The 16,204-nt window shown below is 38.6% G+C and overlaps 1 protein-coding gene across 17 annotated transcripts in view; it reads left to right on the top strand.

Moving 5' to 3' along the window:
• Nucleotides 1-2,523: 2,523 nt before the first annotated feature.
• Nucleotides 2,524-16,204, top strand: part of LOC133642656 (RNA binding protein fox-1 homolog 2-like) — a 127,633-nt gene continuing 113,952 nt past the window's right edge. For 16 of the 17 annotated variants that reach the window (XR_009824571.1, XR_009824573.1, XR_009824576.1 and 13 more), the window contains exon 1: nucleotides 2,524-3,351. Coding sequence is in view for 2 of the 17 variants with exons in the window: in XM_062036994.1 (XP_061892978.1) it covers nucleotides 3,136-3,351 (216 nt within the window). In the remaining 15 variants the exon portion in view is untranslated. The remainder of the gene's footprint in view (nucleotides 3,352-16,204) is intronic. The other variant, XM_062036995.1, reaches the window with a different exon arrangement.

Genomic DNA, 16,204 nt, shown 5'->3' with positions numbered 1-16,204 from the left:
GATGATGGTTAAAAAGAAAAAAAGTGACTAAAAAGCCCCCTCTCGTTAAATTGTTAAAAAATAAGTCACAGATTAAAAATGTTTATTTTTTACTTTAAAAGCTTAAATCTAAATGATTGTATTATTTTTGAAAAATGACAATTTGAAAGTACACTCATTCAAAACAAGGCATTTAATATTTTTGGCCACTGTAACATTACACAGTTTGAACAGTAACACTGTGTTTCAATTTAGGAAAATTGTAAAAACAGTATTTAAATAATGAATGAAATACAATTAAATGCACATAAAAGTTCAAGTACTACCAGGTAGAGCCCCGTACCACCAATGGTACACCCACCACACTTTGTTTATGCCAGTGATTGTCAAACTGTGGTATGCACACCACTAAATAAGTCTGTAATTATGTACTGTTGATGATGTTTGTGCACTGTGTGTAATGTTATATCAAATATATTTGTTAAATAACACATCTGCCTCCTTTTTAATGAATACTTAGACCTAGTATGCTACTATATTTCAATGTTGTCATTATGGTGGTACTTAATGAATACTTAGGTCTACTACACTACTGTATTTAACACTAGAAGTCCCAGCATTTTTCTGTCTACCTAGAAGACCCAGAGAGGGGTCATTTGGCCCGACGCTTTTCCCGAATACACTAATCACTCATTTTGTTATGGTAATGAGGCTGTTAGGGGCAGTTTGTCTAGGTAGACAGAAAAATTATACATGTGGGAAATGCCGAAAGGAGCAATGGCAGTGCCAGGATTGTGAGTGACTGCTCAAATGTATGTCAGTCACGTTTACATGGACATGGTTTTTCATTCTTTGTAAATATGCTTTTTTCTTTGTAAATTTTTTTTTTTAAACTATTTTTGGCACACAAAAATAACAATTGCTTCTGCAACAACCCTCCACACCAAAACTGGGAAAACAGTTGCTTTTTCATTCTTTGTAAATATGTTTTGTTTTGTATTTTTTTTAACAATAAATGTCAGAGTGTTGATCCCTTCATTCTGTTGATCCTTGCAAAAACACACACAACCTACCTCAGAACTAAAGCTTGAGCTGTAAGGTCCCCTCCCCCACACAGGCTCAAGTGGCCCCCTGCCGTGTGCCACTAACAGCCACATTTTCATAACAAAAGGAGTGTCCACAGGGGGGACTAGGGGTCAAATGACCCTCTTGTGTGTTTTCTAGGTAAAAATGTCAATTGACCCTTCTCTGGGACTTCGCGTGTTAATGATGTCATTATGGTGGTACTTAATGAATACTTAGGTCTACTACACTACTGTATTTAATGATGTCATCATGGTGGTACTTAATGAATACTTAGGTCTACTACACTACTGTATTTAATGTTGTCATTATGGTGGTACTTAATGAATACTTAGGTCTACTACACTACTGTATATAATGATGTCATTATGGTGGTACTTAATGAATACTTAGGTCTACTACACTACTGTATTTAATGTTGTCATTATGGTGGTACTTAATGAATACTTAGGTCTACTACACTACTGTATTTAATGATGTCATTATGGTGGTACTTAATGAATACTTAGGTGTACTACACTACTGTATTTAATGATGTCATTATGGTGGTACTTAATGAATACTTAGGTCTACTACACTACTGTATTTAATGTTGTCATTATGGTGGTACTTAATGAATACTTAGGTCTACTACACTACTGTATTTAATGATGTCATTATGGTGGTACTTAATGAATACTTAGGTCTACTACACTACTGTATTTAATGATGTCATTATGGTGGTACTTAATGAATACTTAGGTCTACTACACTACTGTATTTAATGATGTCATTATGGTGGTACTTAATGAATACTTAGGTCTACTACACTACTGTATTTAATGATGTCATTATGGTGGTACTTAATGAATACTTAGGTCTACTACACTACTGTATTTAATGTTGTCATTATGGTGGTACTTAATGAATACTTAGGTCTACTACACTACTGTATATAATGATGTCATTATGGTGGTACTTGGTGAATACTTAGGTCTACTACACTACTGTATTTAATGATGTCATTATGGTGGTACTTAATGAATACTTAGGTCTACTACACTACTGTATTTAAAGATGTCATTATGGTGGTACTTAATGAATACTTAGGTCTACTACACTACTGTATTTAATGTTGTCATTATGGTGGTACTTAATGAATACTTAGGTCTACTACACTACTGTATTTAATGTTGTCATTATGGTGGTACTTAATGAATACTTAGGTCTACTACACTACTGTATATAATGATGTCATTATGGTGGTACTTGGTGAGTAAAGGTTAAATGATTTCACTTTTACTCAGAGACTTGACATGCAAAAAAGGAAAGTGAGAAGAAATAAATAAATTGCTAAAAAAAAATCCAAAGATTTTTCCATGTTTTGTGCGCGCGCGTCCGTGCGCGCGTGCATGAGTGCGCGTGTGCGTGCGTGTGTGTAGTGGTTTTCGGGGAGGAGTGACATTGTGAGCGCTGAGCAGGAAAGGAGAGGCAACACCGATCCCAGACCAGCCTACCTCGCCGCCTTGTCTGGGTCGGACACGTCCAATAGCAGTCGCCCAAACCGACCGCGGACCAGCCCACTCACCCTGGGAGTGAGACGGGAGGGAGGCAGGCTGGAGCCACATCCACATCCACATCCACACAGCAGCCCGCGGCGTGATAAGGACGGAGCCGAATCAAGTCAGGACTGGCAGGAACCGAACAAAAGCTTGCTTGACAAAGCTCCGAGGAAAAGAAGACGGCGCCGCGTCACGTTAGTTGTGGCCAATTCCCAACATTCCCCCCCGACATTGGTAGCGAAAGCGCGCGGTCCTCGAGCACATTTATATACTGGAGAGCTAGCGGAATGTCAGCTAGCTAAGCTAATTAGCTTTACCTTTGCTAGCTAATTAGCTCGTCTCACTACATTCGCTCCTTGGACTGGATGGGAAAAGCCGTGCCTAAAGTGCGTTATCCATTATGTCCCGCCTTCAACACGACATCGTTGCCTGATTTCATGCCTTTCTAGAGCCAGTCCGCCTCTCTTCATCCTGCGTCCTTTTCCGAGAGGAGAACAAACCCAGCGACTCTTTTTGATCTGCCGCCTATCTCATGTTAATGTCGACCGACGTTGCTTCTCTAATGCTGCCCGTGAGTCGGGGGATGATGGACCGGGACATGGACGCCGCGGCCGGAGGTCCGGCGGCGGTCCGGGGGATGAAGCGAGGCGACCCGGAACCCGACGCTCACGCAGCGGCTGTCCTGACCGACCTGACCGGGGCGGAGTGCAAGAGACCGAGGATAGACGGCACCGGCGACATTGGCCAGGTACGTTCTCCATCGCCGACATCCATTCGGGGAAAAAAATCATGTTTTTTTTGGAAGAAATTCTCCAGCAACATTACCAATTGTGCACCAATAGGCTTGCAAAGTCTCCTGGAGCCAAGCAGACAAAAGGGAACACGATCCACGACATGTGTGCAAGGCGCTCTTCGGAATATTTGATTCTAAGTCCTCCACATGGAGAAGTGATGCACGATTAATCGCGCCATGGGCCCTGATGATTGTGGCTAGGTGTTAAAAGGGAGGCAGTTGGGGGAGGGGTCACCACTGTGAAAGACAAAGAACACAGCCTTTTGGTGGGGGGCTCCTTATGCCCATCTTCCACTCTTTTCATCACCCCACCGCTGAGACAAATGTATCTGCCCGCTTCTACCGCGCACGCTTTCAATCGTCCCGTCATCCCGACCTTTCTGCTGGCATACACACTAAAAAAATGTCAGGTTAAAAAAGAACCCAATTGTAACCCAACTGCTGGTTCAGAAAAGGACAAACCCCTTATTTGAGTTATTCTAACTCAACATTTTGGGTTCAATTTTTTCAGCCCAACTTTTGCCTTGAATCATTTAACCCAGGAATGTCAAACGTACGGGCCGGATCAGACACCGGAAAACAGGTTTTATCCGGCCCGCGGGATGAGTTTGCCAAGTATAGAAATGAGCCGAAATTTTTGAACGAAAGAAACCGCTGTTCTAAATGTGTCCACTAGATGTTGCAATAGCAATTCTTTGTAGATGATGCTACTATGATTGCAAAGGGGTAGAAAGTTTTCGGGAAATTTACCACGGGAAGTTAAGCTTGGGAAGTTTGAAAATATTGACCATTTTTTGATTATTCAAAGTTGGACGCCGTACTTGGGAATATATGGGAATTACAATAATGATATATTATTGGGCACTTGTCTATATGCTGCTGGCATTTTTGACGCAGCTCTTTGCACAGTATTTGCAAATGTACACAGCCTTTCCGCCTACATTGGTTGGGGTGAAATGGCTCCACACATCACATCAAATATATTTACCCCAGTAATATCATCAAAACTTACCTGACTGGATGAAGTCCTTGGGCTCAAATACTAGTGTGGCCTCAATAGCCCTGCTGTAGTGTGGAGCATGCTGGGAATTATCTGTGCATGTGATGGAAGAATGCACTGCACATGTGATGGAGGAATGCACAGTGCAGGGTTGAAATTCTACTGAATTTGCATGAAATCAGGTTGTTTTAGCTAATAATCATGCTGCAAGATCTAGCATGTTGCATTCAATGTTTATTCCCATTAATTCCCATGGAAAGTTTCCAACTTTAAATATTCCCGGAATTGTGCAACCCTAGATGCTACATATGTAAACCAAAATAAAGCACATGTTAGTGCACCAGCTGAGGAAAATGAGCAAACTACATAAATAACATCCTGTAATTTGATTTTGATATTATTTTTTTTATCTTGATAGATTGAAAATTAACACCAATGAGTTGACTGATGAACATTATCAAATCATTTACTCAGAAAATATAAATAAAGACAAATAAAGATGGAATACATGTACGTGTAAAAAAAAAACCAACAACATTATGATTTGTACATTTTGTAAATTGTTCTATTTTTAAACAAAGAAAACAATCTGAAGTTGTCTTTATTTTTAAGTTATCGTGCCGTGATTTTACCAGTCCGGCCCTCTTGGAAGTAGATTTTTCCCCATGTGGCCCCCCATCTGACACCCCTGATTCAACCCAAAAGTTGAGTTGTGGTTGATTCATAACCCAACTATTGGGTTTATTTATCTAACACAACAGTTGAGTTGTGCTCACTACAATGTTGGGTTGCGCAATTTAGCACTGCTTCACCCAATAGTTGGTGAAAAACTATACATTTTACTGTTGGTTTGTCCTACTGCTTCCCAACTACTGACCAAAATGATTTTTATTCCATTAAATATACTCAAAAGCAAGATATGAGTGACATTTTTTTTTTACAAGAATTGCTGTGTATGGTCATAGTTTTCTTTTGTATTATTATTTTTTTATGACTGAAGTAACGTTTATGACAACCTTGTTCCAAAACACAATATAGAATGTGAGATATTACAGGATATTGCATACATTTATCATTTGTTTTCAAAACACTTACAAAAAAGTGGGACCCCCAAAATTTACTATGGGACCCCATTTTTATGACTTGATGGGGTACCTGGGGTCCCATTTTTGAAAATTCCTAGCGCCAACACTGTATACAGCACGCTCTTATTTTCATGTACCGTATTTTCCGCACCATAAGCCGCCCCGTGTTATAAGCCGCACCTTCAATGAATGGCATATTTCAAAACTTTGTTTACCTATTAGCCGCACCTACGCTACGCTAAAGGGAATGTCCAAAAAACAGTCAGATAGGTCAGTCAAACTTAATAATATATTACAAACCAGCGTTCTAACAACTCTGTTCACTCCCAAAATGTAATGTGCAAATGTGCAATCACAAAAATAGTAACACTCAAAATAGTGCAGAGCAATAGCAACATCAATAACTCAACGTTGCTCATACGTTAATGTCACACAACACACAAAATAAACATTTAAAGCTCACTTTCTGAAGTTATTACTCATCCACAAATCCCTCGAATTCTTCTTCTTCGGTGTGCTTCACTTGTTTTTTGACACCATCTGTGTTGTGGACGCGCATGCAGTCGTAGATCAACAGGGACGGAGCTGCGTGAAAAAAGTCACCCGGTCTCTTCGCTCATCTTTTCTTCATCCATCCATCCCTTCGAGTTAGCTTTTATGATGACGCTGGCTGGAAAGTTCTCTTTTGACAAGGTCTTCCTTTTGAATATCACCGTGGGTGGAAGTTTCTGGCCGTTAGCATGGCAAGCTAGAACCACAGTGAAGGACGACTTCTCATTCCCTGTGGTGCGAATATTCACCGTACATGTTCCCGTTGTATCCACAGTGCGGTTCACATGAATATCAAAAGTCAGTGGAACCTTGTACGCGTGTCTCTTAGTAGGAGACATTTTGTGGTCCTTACAGAAACACACAAATTAAATGAAACGTAATATCCGCTCGCTTCTTCTTCTACGGGGGCGGGTGCGGTTGCTTACAGTAGAAGAAGAAGCGCTTCCTCTTCTATGGGGGCGGTTGCTTACCGTAGAAGAAGAAGCGCTTCCTCTTCTACAAGGAAAAAAGATGGTGGCTGTTTACCGTAGATGCGAGACCTAAACTTTATGAAAATAAATATTAATATTAATCCATATATAAGGCGCACCGGGTTATTAGCCGCACTGTCAGCTTTTGAGAAAAATTGTGGTTTTTAGGTGCGGCTTATGGTGCGGAAAATACGGTACATAAGATGTGTGATTGTAAATAATGTTAATGAGATTAATGCATAATAAAATTCCCTTCAAGAAAAAAGTAACTTTTTAATAAAAAAAAGCCTTTTACCCAAAAATGAGTTACTCATTGAAAAACAACCGAAAAATGGTTCATAGTTTTGAAAACCCAGCAATTTAGTTAAAATACTACCCTTATAACCCAAACATTTAATACAAATAACTCAACCCTTTAACCTAACACTCGCAACTCATAAATTGGGTTATCAAAATAACCCAGCATTTTTTAGTGTGTAGGACAGGAATCATGGGTGGGGGGAGGTCATCTGCAGGTAATTGAATCCCTGAGAAAATGTTCCATAAGTCAATTACCGTATTTTTGGCACCGGATGGTCAGGTCTATTTTCATACAAAAGATGCATTTAAAGAGGTCATAATATGATTTTTTTTTCTACATTTGAAACATTTCCTTGTGGTCTACATCAGGGGTTCTTAAACTTTTTGACCTCGGGGTTCCACATTTTTCACTACATTGGGGCCCGGGACCCACTCAAATATTTACTATGAATTAGAAATTTCACTATTGATTTCAGTCATATTCAATAATTACATCTATTTAACGCATAAACCCTAGGCTTAGGTCAGGCTGATTCGAAAGTTAAGTACGAAAAATAAATGTACATACAATTGTTTTGTTAAAATAAATAAATAATTAATAAATTAAAGGGGTCATAATATGATTTTTTTTTCTACATTTGAAACACTTCCTTGTGGTCTACATCAGCTTAAACTTTTTGACCTAGGGGGCCCACATAAATATTTACTATGAATTAGAAATTTCACTATTGATTTCAGTCATATTCAATAATTACATCTATTTAACGCATAAACCTTAGGCTTAGGTCAGGCTGAGTCGAAAAGAAAAATAAATGTACATACAATTGTTTTGTTAAAATAAATAAATAATTAATACATTAAAGGGGTCATAGGCTCCAGCACCCCCGCGACCTCAAAAAAGGGACAAGCAGTAGCAAATGGATGGATGGATGGATAATATTTAAAACACTTCCTTGTGGTCTACATCAGCTTAAACTTTTTGACCTCGGGGGCCACATTTTTCACTACATTGGGGACCCACTGAAATATTTACTATGAATTAGAAATTTCACTATGGATTTTAGTCATATTCAATAATTACATCTATTTAACGCATAAACCTTAGGCTTAGGTCAGGCTGATTCGAAAAATAAGTACGAAAAATAAATGTACATACAATTGTTTTGTTAAAATGAATAAATAATACGTTTATAATGAATATGTTTCTTAACTAAACTGTCAAAAAAATTAAAATGCAAATGACAATACAGCTTGACCACTTTAGTCATAATTTTTGCGCTTTACAAACTTCTCTACGACTTAAGCTACAGACTTTTTCTGTTAGTTTGATATTGTCATTGCTGCCACAAGTGGTGGAAAAGTGTATTACAACTGAGTACTGCTGTGGCCCATATGGACCACAGCTTCTATTGGTGGCCCAACAATGTCCCCGGCCCTATGGTTAAGAAACGCTGGTCTACATAACATGTAATTCTTTGGTCAAAATGAACATATTTACAGTTAGGAGTAGATACAGATGGATTGTTTTTAACAGCAAGTGAACTTGCGTGACGTCACATGAAGTGAATAGGAATGATCACCTCATTTTCATTAATGAAAAAATAAATCTAAAATGTTAACCAACAAAATGGAAGAAGATAAACATATTTAAAGACACCGATGAAAATAGTATGGCTCTTATGAAGCCAGAGCCAAAGTGGATGTTTCCTCTGCCTAAAAAGTATATTTTGTGGCTAATTCTTTTAGTTATTAAAAAAAGAAAGAACAACTTGGTTAAAAGATTTTAGGTAAAAGTAATAAGTAAAATTGCAATAATATTGATAATTTTGGTCACAATAACTATTTCGCCATTCTGTTTATTGTTGTGGTTGTTTATATTTGAGGGTCCCCCAGCCCCTCCTTAACAGAAACATAACCTACCGTATTTTCTGGACTATAAGGCGCACTGAAAATCCTTTCACTTTCTCAAAAATCATCAGTGCGCCTTATACCCTGGTGCGCCTAATGTACGGAATAATTCTGGTTGTGCTTACCGACCTCGAAGCTATGTTATTTGGAAATGAGGAGTGTGACCAGGCAGTCAAACATAAGAGATACGTGTAGACTGCACTATGATGGCACTAAACAACACCAAATGTTCCATTGACATATAGAACATAGCACACGGCGCTCAAAAATCTGTCAAAATGTTTTTAGTAGGACTTTGGTAAGCTATGAAGCCGCACCGCTTGATGGATTGTCGGTGCATTAAACATACAAATATTATTATGGTGCGTGTTTAAGGACCGCAAAATGGCACCTATTAGCAGACATATTACCTGGAGCTTTGTTTCGCAATATTATGCAAAACCAACCTTCTGGTACCTGCTGATGTGTATTTGGGATCTGCATAAGTCCTGAAAATTTTGCACGTCTGCCATTGTAGTCCGTGCCGACACCGTAGTCGATAAGCTTCCTCTTTTTCTCTATCTTCTTGTTATGGTGTTGCCATTTCTAATATAAAGTAGTGTAAAGTTCTTACTTATATCTGTCAGTAAACTTGTCATGAAAGCACTAAAACATACCGGTGTGGTGAGTTTACATTATTCACCCAAGGAACTTTAGTTATTAGAGAGTGCCGGTCGGAGGGTTTTTCACGGGATACATTCCCGGCCTAGTTGTTGTTGCACTAGTGAGCCACGGATGAGGAGATGCTGCTTCGTTATTGATTGAAGTAAAGTGTGAATGTCATTAAGACAGTTAGCGCCATCTTTTGACACTTCTTCCACTCCCGCCCTTGCACGCTACACCGCTACAACAAAGACGACGGGGAAAAGACGCTGTCCAAGGTGAGGCACGTAAATAAGAGCGCCCACAAAATGGCGCATCCTGAAGCGACTGTTAAAAGTTAAAGTGAAAGTAGCAATGATTGTCACACACACACACTAGGTGTGGCGAAATTATTCTCTGCATTTGACCCATCACCTTTGATCACCCCCTGGGAGGTGAGGGGAGCAGTGGGCAGCAGTGGGCAGCAGCGGTGGATGCGCCCGGGAATTTAACCCCTAATTCCAACCCTTGATGCTGAGTGCTAAGCAGGGAGGTAATGGCTCCCATTTTTATAGTCTTTGGTATGACTCGGCCGGGGTTTGAACTCACAACCTACCCATCTTAGGGCGGACACTCTAACCACTAGGCCACTGAGTAGGTTAGAAAGTGACTGGAAGATCATTTAATCAATCAATGTTTATTTATATAGCCCTAAATCACAAGTGTCTCAAAGGGCTGCACAAGCCACAACGACATCCTCGGTACAGAGCCCACATAAGGGCAAGGAAAAACTCACCCCAGTGGGACGTCGATGATGTTTTAAAACATCATCTATGCAACATTTTGAGCAAATAACCACCATTACATGTTATGTAGACCACAAGGAAGTCTTTTACATTTAGAAAAATAATGAAATAATATGATTCCTTTAATGCGCTTTATAATCCGGTGCGCCTTATATATGATTAAAGCTCAAAAATAGACCATTCATCGGCAGCACGGCTTATAGTCCGGTGTGGCCTATGGTCCGGAAAATACGATATTTAAAAGTTTACATTGCCATTACAATGTTGACATACAAGTGTATTATTTGAAATGGTATACATGCATTATTACTAGTTATTATTTCATCAGTGGGTAATTTGCTTTTAAAACAATATTGTTTATGGGTAATATTTTGTAGGTCACTATATTGTCAAGCCAAATGTGTTTTGGGCCCAGGCCTGGTGAAATACTGGGAATTGGGCGTGTGGCAGAGCAATGGCGCTGACAAATAGTAATGCAGTTATGGCCTCACGATGAGGAAAGGTTGCGCGCCGCCAGCGACGATGATGTGGGAACGAGCAGCATGGTGAGGGGGAGGACTTTCCCTGCCCATCACTTGTATTGATTTCCAACTGTTGTGATGAAAGGGAGGGGTCATAGGCGAGGAAGCGCAAGATGATATTCAGCCCGACTGCAGGGGGAGAGGAAAAGGAAAGATAGTGTCAGGATTGATTTATGGCGGAGTAACGCACTGAGAGAAGCAGCCATTATTTGTTCACCTCCACCAGGAGGAAGGAGGAGAGATTGCAGTGAAGGAATGATGAACACGGATGGCCAATGTGAAAGAAATTGTAGATCCATGAGGGTATTTCCTAGTAAATATGTCCTTTGAGGTAGTACAATGGCAGGTTTTTTATTGAGACATTCCCATCCATAACATCATACTTGCATACATCATTCATTTATTGCAGACCTGAGCAAAATAGGGCCCGCTGGACGTTCTACATCAAAAGTGTATTTGCCATTATGATGTGCTGTGATGTTTTTAAATGACCGTAAGTCTTGAACTAGAGAAAGTATTTCAATGGTTGACATCTGCACTTTTGGGTGTTATGCAAGTTATTACGGTAATCTAAGTCAGTGTTTTTCAACCTTTTTTGAGCCAAGGCACATTTTTTGCGTTGAAAAAATGCGGAGGCACACCACCAGCAGAAATCATTCAAAAACTAAACTCAGTTGACAGTAAAAAGTCGCTGTCGCAATTGTTGGATATGACTTTAAAGCATAACCAAGCATGCATCACTATAGCTCTTGTCTCAAAGTAGGTGTACTGTCACCACCTGTCACATCACACCCTGACTTATTTGGACTTTTTTGCTGTTTTCCTGTGTGTAGTGTTTTACTTCTTGTCTTGCACTCCCATTTTGGTGGCTTTTCTCTTTTTTTGGTATTTTCCTTCAGCAGTTTCATGTCTTCTTTTGAGCAATATTTCCCGCATCTACTGTTGTTGATTGTCATGTTCGGATGTACATTGTGGACGCCGTCTCTGCTCCACAGTAAGTCTTTGCTGTCGTCCAGCATTCTGTTTTTGTTTACTTTGTAGCCAGTTCAGTTTTAGTTTCGTTCCGCAGAGCCTTCCCTAAGCTTCAATGCCTTTTCTTAGGGGCACTCACCTTTTGTTTATTTTTGGTTAAAGCATTAGATATCTTTTTATCTGCATGCTGCCTCCCGCTGCTTACAACATCTACAAAGCAATTAGCTACCGGCTGCCACCTACTGATATGGAAGAGTATTACACGGTTACGCTGCCGAGCTCTAGACAGCACAGACTCTCAACAACAACAAATAATTCGCTTACTATAATTAAAATTATTTTTAACCCAAATAAGTGAAATTAGATAATCTCCCACGGCACACCAGACTGTATCTCACGGCACACTAGTGTGCCTCGGCACAGTGGTTGAAAAACACTGATCTATGTCACAGCAGCTCAGACCAGGAACAAAGCAGAGTGGGCGGGGTTTGTTTTCAGAGCAGCCAGCCGCAAACGCATGTGTCAGGAACAGATGCAGAAGCAGATGATACTATATCATATTGTAGGTGTTTATTACACTTTGCATTCATATTTTCTGTTTGTTACATTTTTGTTGTGTTTTGCTTGATTGTAAAAGATACACAACTATGGAGGAGCTGGTCTGAGAAGTAAAAGATGTTCATATGTTGTTAATATTCAGTGTTTTATTGATCATAGTTAATTCTGTAAATCTCACTGTCTTTATTTCCGTGTACATTTTGGGTGTCCCATTCAGTAAAAAACTGTAAAATTCCATTCTGTTTTTTTTTAGGTGTTCTGTCATAACTTTTTTAGAACTCTATGGGACATTGTGACTTTGGTATGAGTGTTCCTGGACAAAAGGGGACCCAAACACACAGCTAAATGTGTATATATCATTTATACACACATACACATTGGCCCCCTAGACACATTTTTTTCTCTTAATGTGGCTCAAAATATTTGCCCAGCTCTGATTTATTGTTTGCCTTTAATGTCAAAATAATATTTCTTTGTTTATATCCCAACGATACCACCCAACCCCCAAGAAAAAAAACAGGAAAACCAAACCAACCAAAATAAGATAATGATAATAATAAAAAAAGAATATGAACAAATAATACATCAAATAGAAAAAAAGACTAACATATAGGGAGTGATCTTTGGAGAAAATAAAACCAGGCCTATGGGGTGTGACATAATTGACCCAGTTTTGCCAGTATAAAGTGAATTTCTCTAATTTATAATGAATAAAAGCTGTTATCTTCTCCATTTGATAAATGTCCATTGCTTGAAAGTTGGGCTCTCCTGTGATAACCATTTCCTGGTAATAGTCTTTTTGCAAGCCAGTAGCAGGATATTCATGATGTAAAAAACGAGTCTTACTTTCAAGGGGTATTTTACATTTGAAAATATCCTGCAGAGCTTGGTGTGTCTCTCTCCAATAGTCCTTTATGGCAGAGCAGTCCCAGAAAACACCATTTCTCCAGCAGGCAGGGGAGTTGTTATCTTAATGAGACTTCTGAGAAGGTGTAGTTGAAAATCTGATCAAACATTTCCAGCCCTCCACTTGGGTGAGCTGGTACAATAGAATAGAAGAGAAAGTACTTTATTGATCCCTGGGGGAAATTCAGCACCACAGTTCGCTCACAATAGACAATAATAAATATAAATAAATAAATAATATATATATAATATATAAATAACATAAATATATTCTACATACTCTACATTTAAGTGCAGTCAAGGAACATATGCATTATACAGTCTGATGGCTGTCGGTATGAAGGACTTCCTGTGTCGTTCCGTGTTGCATTTTGCAAGTCCATTGATATCTCCATATTATTGTTATCCCTCCTTCCTTCTCCCATTTTGTTTGAGTATATCCAGTTGAGTATGGTTTCAGATTGGACAGACCCTCATACAAACCGTTCTATCAGTAGTTTCTGAATTATAGGCTTTTGTAAACATTTCAATCAAACATATGCTCGTCTTTGTTACATTTTTCACCTTTATATTAACATAATGCCACAACTGCTGATGTCAAATGAAGTCTTGGTTTTCTAATAAACAAGCCTTTTTTTTTTATCTCTCATTACACTACTTAAAGCTGTCATACCCTTAGGTATCCAGGCCTTGAATCTTGAGTGCAATTTATTATGTGTAAACTCTGAATCGTAGGCACACCATTTAAGAACTGTAATATCAGTCTGGATTTTGTATTCCTTTATGACCACTTTCCACACTTTAAGGGTCCATTTCACCCACGGGTTATGGATGTTATTCATATGGGTTTGTAGGTTGTTATCAGCCAAGATAGCTTGTATGGGGATGGTAGCACAATAGCAGTTTTCAAGTCAAGATATGACACATGTAAATCTGGAGGTGCTTAGATTACAACCAAGAGCTATTTGAATAAATTAACTTGTTTACATGAAAGAAAATGGATGGATGGATAGATGAACACTCTCTACTGGCAGTTTATACGGTAACTAGATGAGGCAATTCCTGATGGAATTGCGTGTGAATGCTCCAATGCTGAAGTTGAACTGAAATCCTGGACTTTTTTTTTAGAATTATTGAAGTATAGCACACAATTCCCAAACAGGCTGAATATTTTGAAGTTGGAACAGTTTGAATCAGATGAAAAATTTGGGAGTTGTGGAACTTTGAAGAATGTCCCATTCATTTCAATGGGAACTTCCGAAAAATGTGGGAATTTCGGGAAAAGTGGGAATTTTTTGGAAAATGATAAAAACCCTGAATGGTCTGAATGAGTTGAAATGGTTGGTGTTGGAATTTTTCAAATCAGTCGAGAACTGTTGAAGTAGTAACACGTTGAATTGAGAAATGGTATTACAAATTTCCTGGAATTTCGGGAAAACCGGGAATTTTTCCAGTTCAAAAAACAACTTAGTTTTTTTGTCCTGATTAAGAGGAATTTTTTGACGGTGGAACGGTTGAAGTGAGTTGAAACATGTGGAAGGAGGAGTTGCCAAAAACAAAATGGTGGAAATAGGGCTTTGGAAAACCAGGAATTCTGGAAAATCCTGGAATCTTTTAAAAAAGGTAGTTTCGATTTCCAGGATGGTGGAATGTGTTGAAGGTTGAATGGTTTGAATCGGTTGAAAAATGGGGAAATGGCGGAAGTTTGAAAAATGGCCAATTGATTTTGAATAGGAAAAATGTTCCAGAAAACCTGGAAATCTGGGAATTTTTGGAACTTATCAAGGAAAAGCTTGTGATTCCCGAATAGGCTGAACAGTTTGAAGTTGGAACGGTTTGAATTGGGTGTAAAATGTGGAAGTTAGAGCGCGCCAAAATCTGGAGAAAAAGAAGTTGAAGAAGCATGAAAACATATTGCTTGTATATTAGTCTTCTGTTATGAGTTCTTTAGTTCCAAAACATTGACATGCGTCATGGCCAAATAATGCCGGTTGGTTGAAATGTATTTGGAACATGTATACAGTATCAATATGCTACATCACATATTTGACATATTTTCTTTCCATGTCCAAAAAGGAGTAGGATGAAGCAAGGCTAACATCTAATCCTCCCCCTACTTCCTGTTCTCAATTTGTACACAATGACATCAATGTGTTCTAAATCCATCAGTTGTTCAATTGGTTATGCTTTGCTTAATGAGATGGACAATATTTCATTGTCAATAAATTCATGACGTTTATCACAATTCTTCTTCTTTGTAAACATGTGTAGTTTGAACAACCTCTTACTCTGGATCAAATCTTTGCCTAATCCATTCCATCATTTAATTCCACGTACTGATATGCTAAAGGTTTTAAGTGTTGTACGTGCATGCAAAGGTTTTACATTAGGTTTTCCTCTAAGGTTATAATTCTCCTCTTTTGTTGAGAAGAATTGTTGTACATTCTTGGCTAGCAGGTTATAGTTTGCTTTGTACATCATTTTAGATGTTTGTAATCATTGAATTTCAGTATTTTTGATTTAATAAAAAAGGGTTTGTATGTTCTCTATATCCAACATTGTGTATTATTCTAACTGATCTTTTTTGTACTAAGACAATGATTATTTGGCCCCCTTAAGTAGTAGTAAAAATTCTTGAAAGAAAAATGTTTATACTAATATATTTTTCTTGGAATGTCATATAATTGTGTGAATGCGCCAAAACATTCTCTCACACATGGTTTTTCAACTTCTTCTTCTCCAGATTTTGGCGAGCTCTACCTTCCACATTTTCCACCCGATTCAAACCGTTCCAACTTCAAACTGTTCAGCCTATTCGAGAATAGCAGACTTTCCCTTGACAAATTCCAAAAATGTTTTCCGGGACATTTTTCCCATTCAAAATGAATTGGCCATTTTTCAAACTTTCACCATTCCCACATTTTTCAACCGATTCAAACTATTCCACCTTCAAAATATTCCAATCATTCTGGAAACTCAAACTATCATTTTTCCAAGTAAAAAAAAATTCCAGGAATTCTCAGAATTCCTGTTTTTTCAAACCCTTTTTTGACCCTTTTTTCTGGCGACTACTCCTTCCACATTTTTCAACCATTCCACCGTCAAATCA

The sequence above is a fragment of the Entelurus aequoreus genome, linkage group LG25 (assembly GCF_033978785.1).
Source record: "Entelurus aequoreus isolate RoL-2023_Sb linkage group LG25, RoL_Eaeq_v1.1, whole genome shotgun sequence".
In the NCBI taxonomy this organism is placed as follows: domain Eukaryota; kingdom Metazoa; phylum Chordata; class Actinopteri; order Syngnathiformes; family Syngnathidae; genus Entelurus; species Entelurus aequoreus.
Note: the sequence above shows the minus strand (reverse complement) of the source record. Positions and strands in the feature narration are given on the sequence as shown.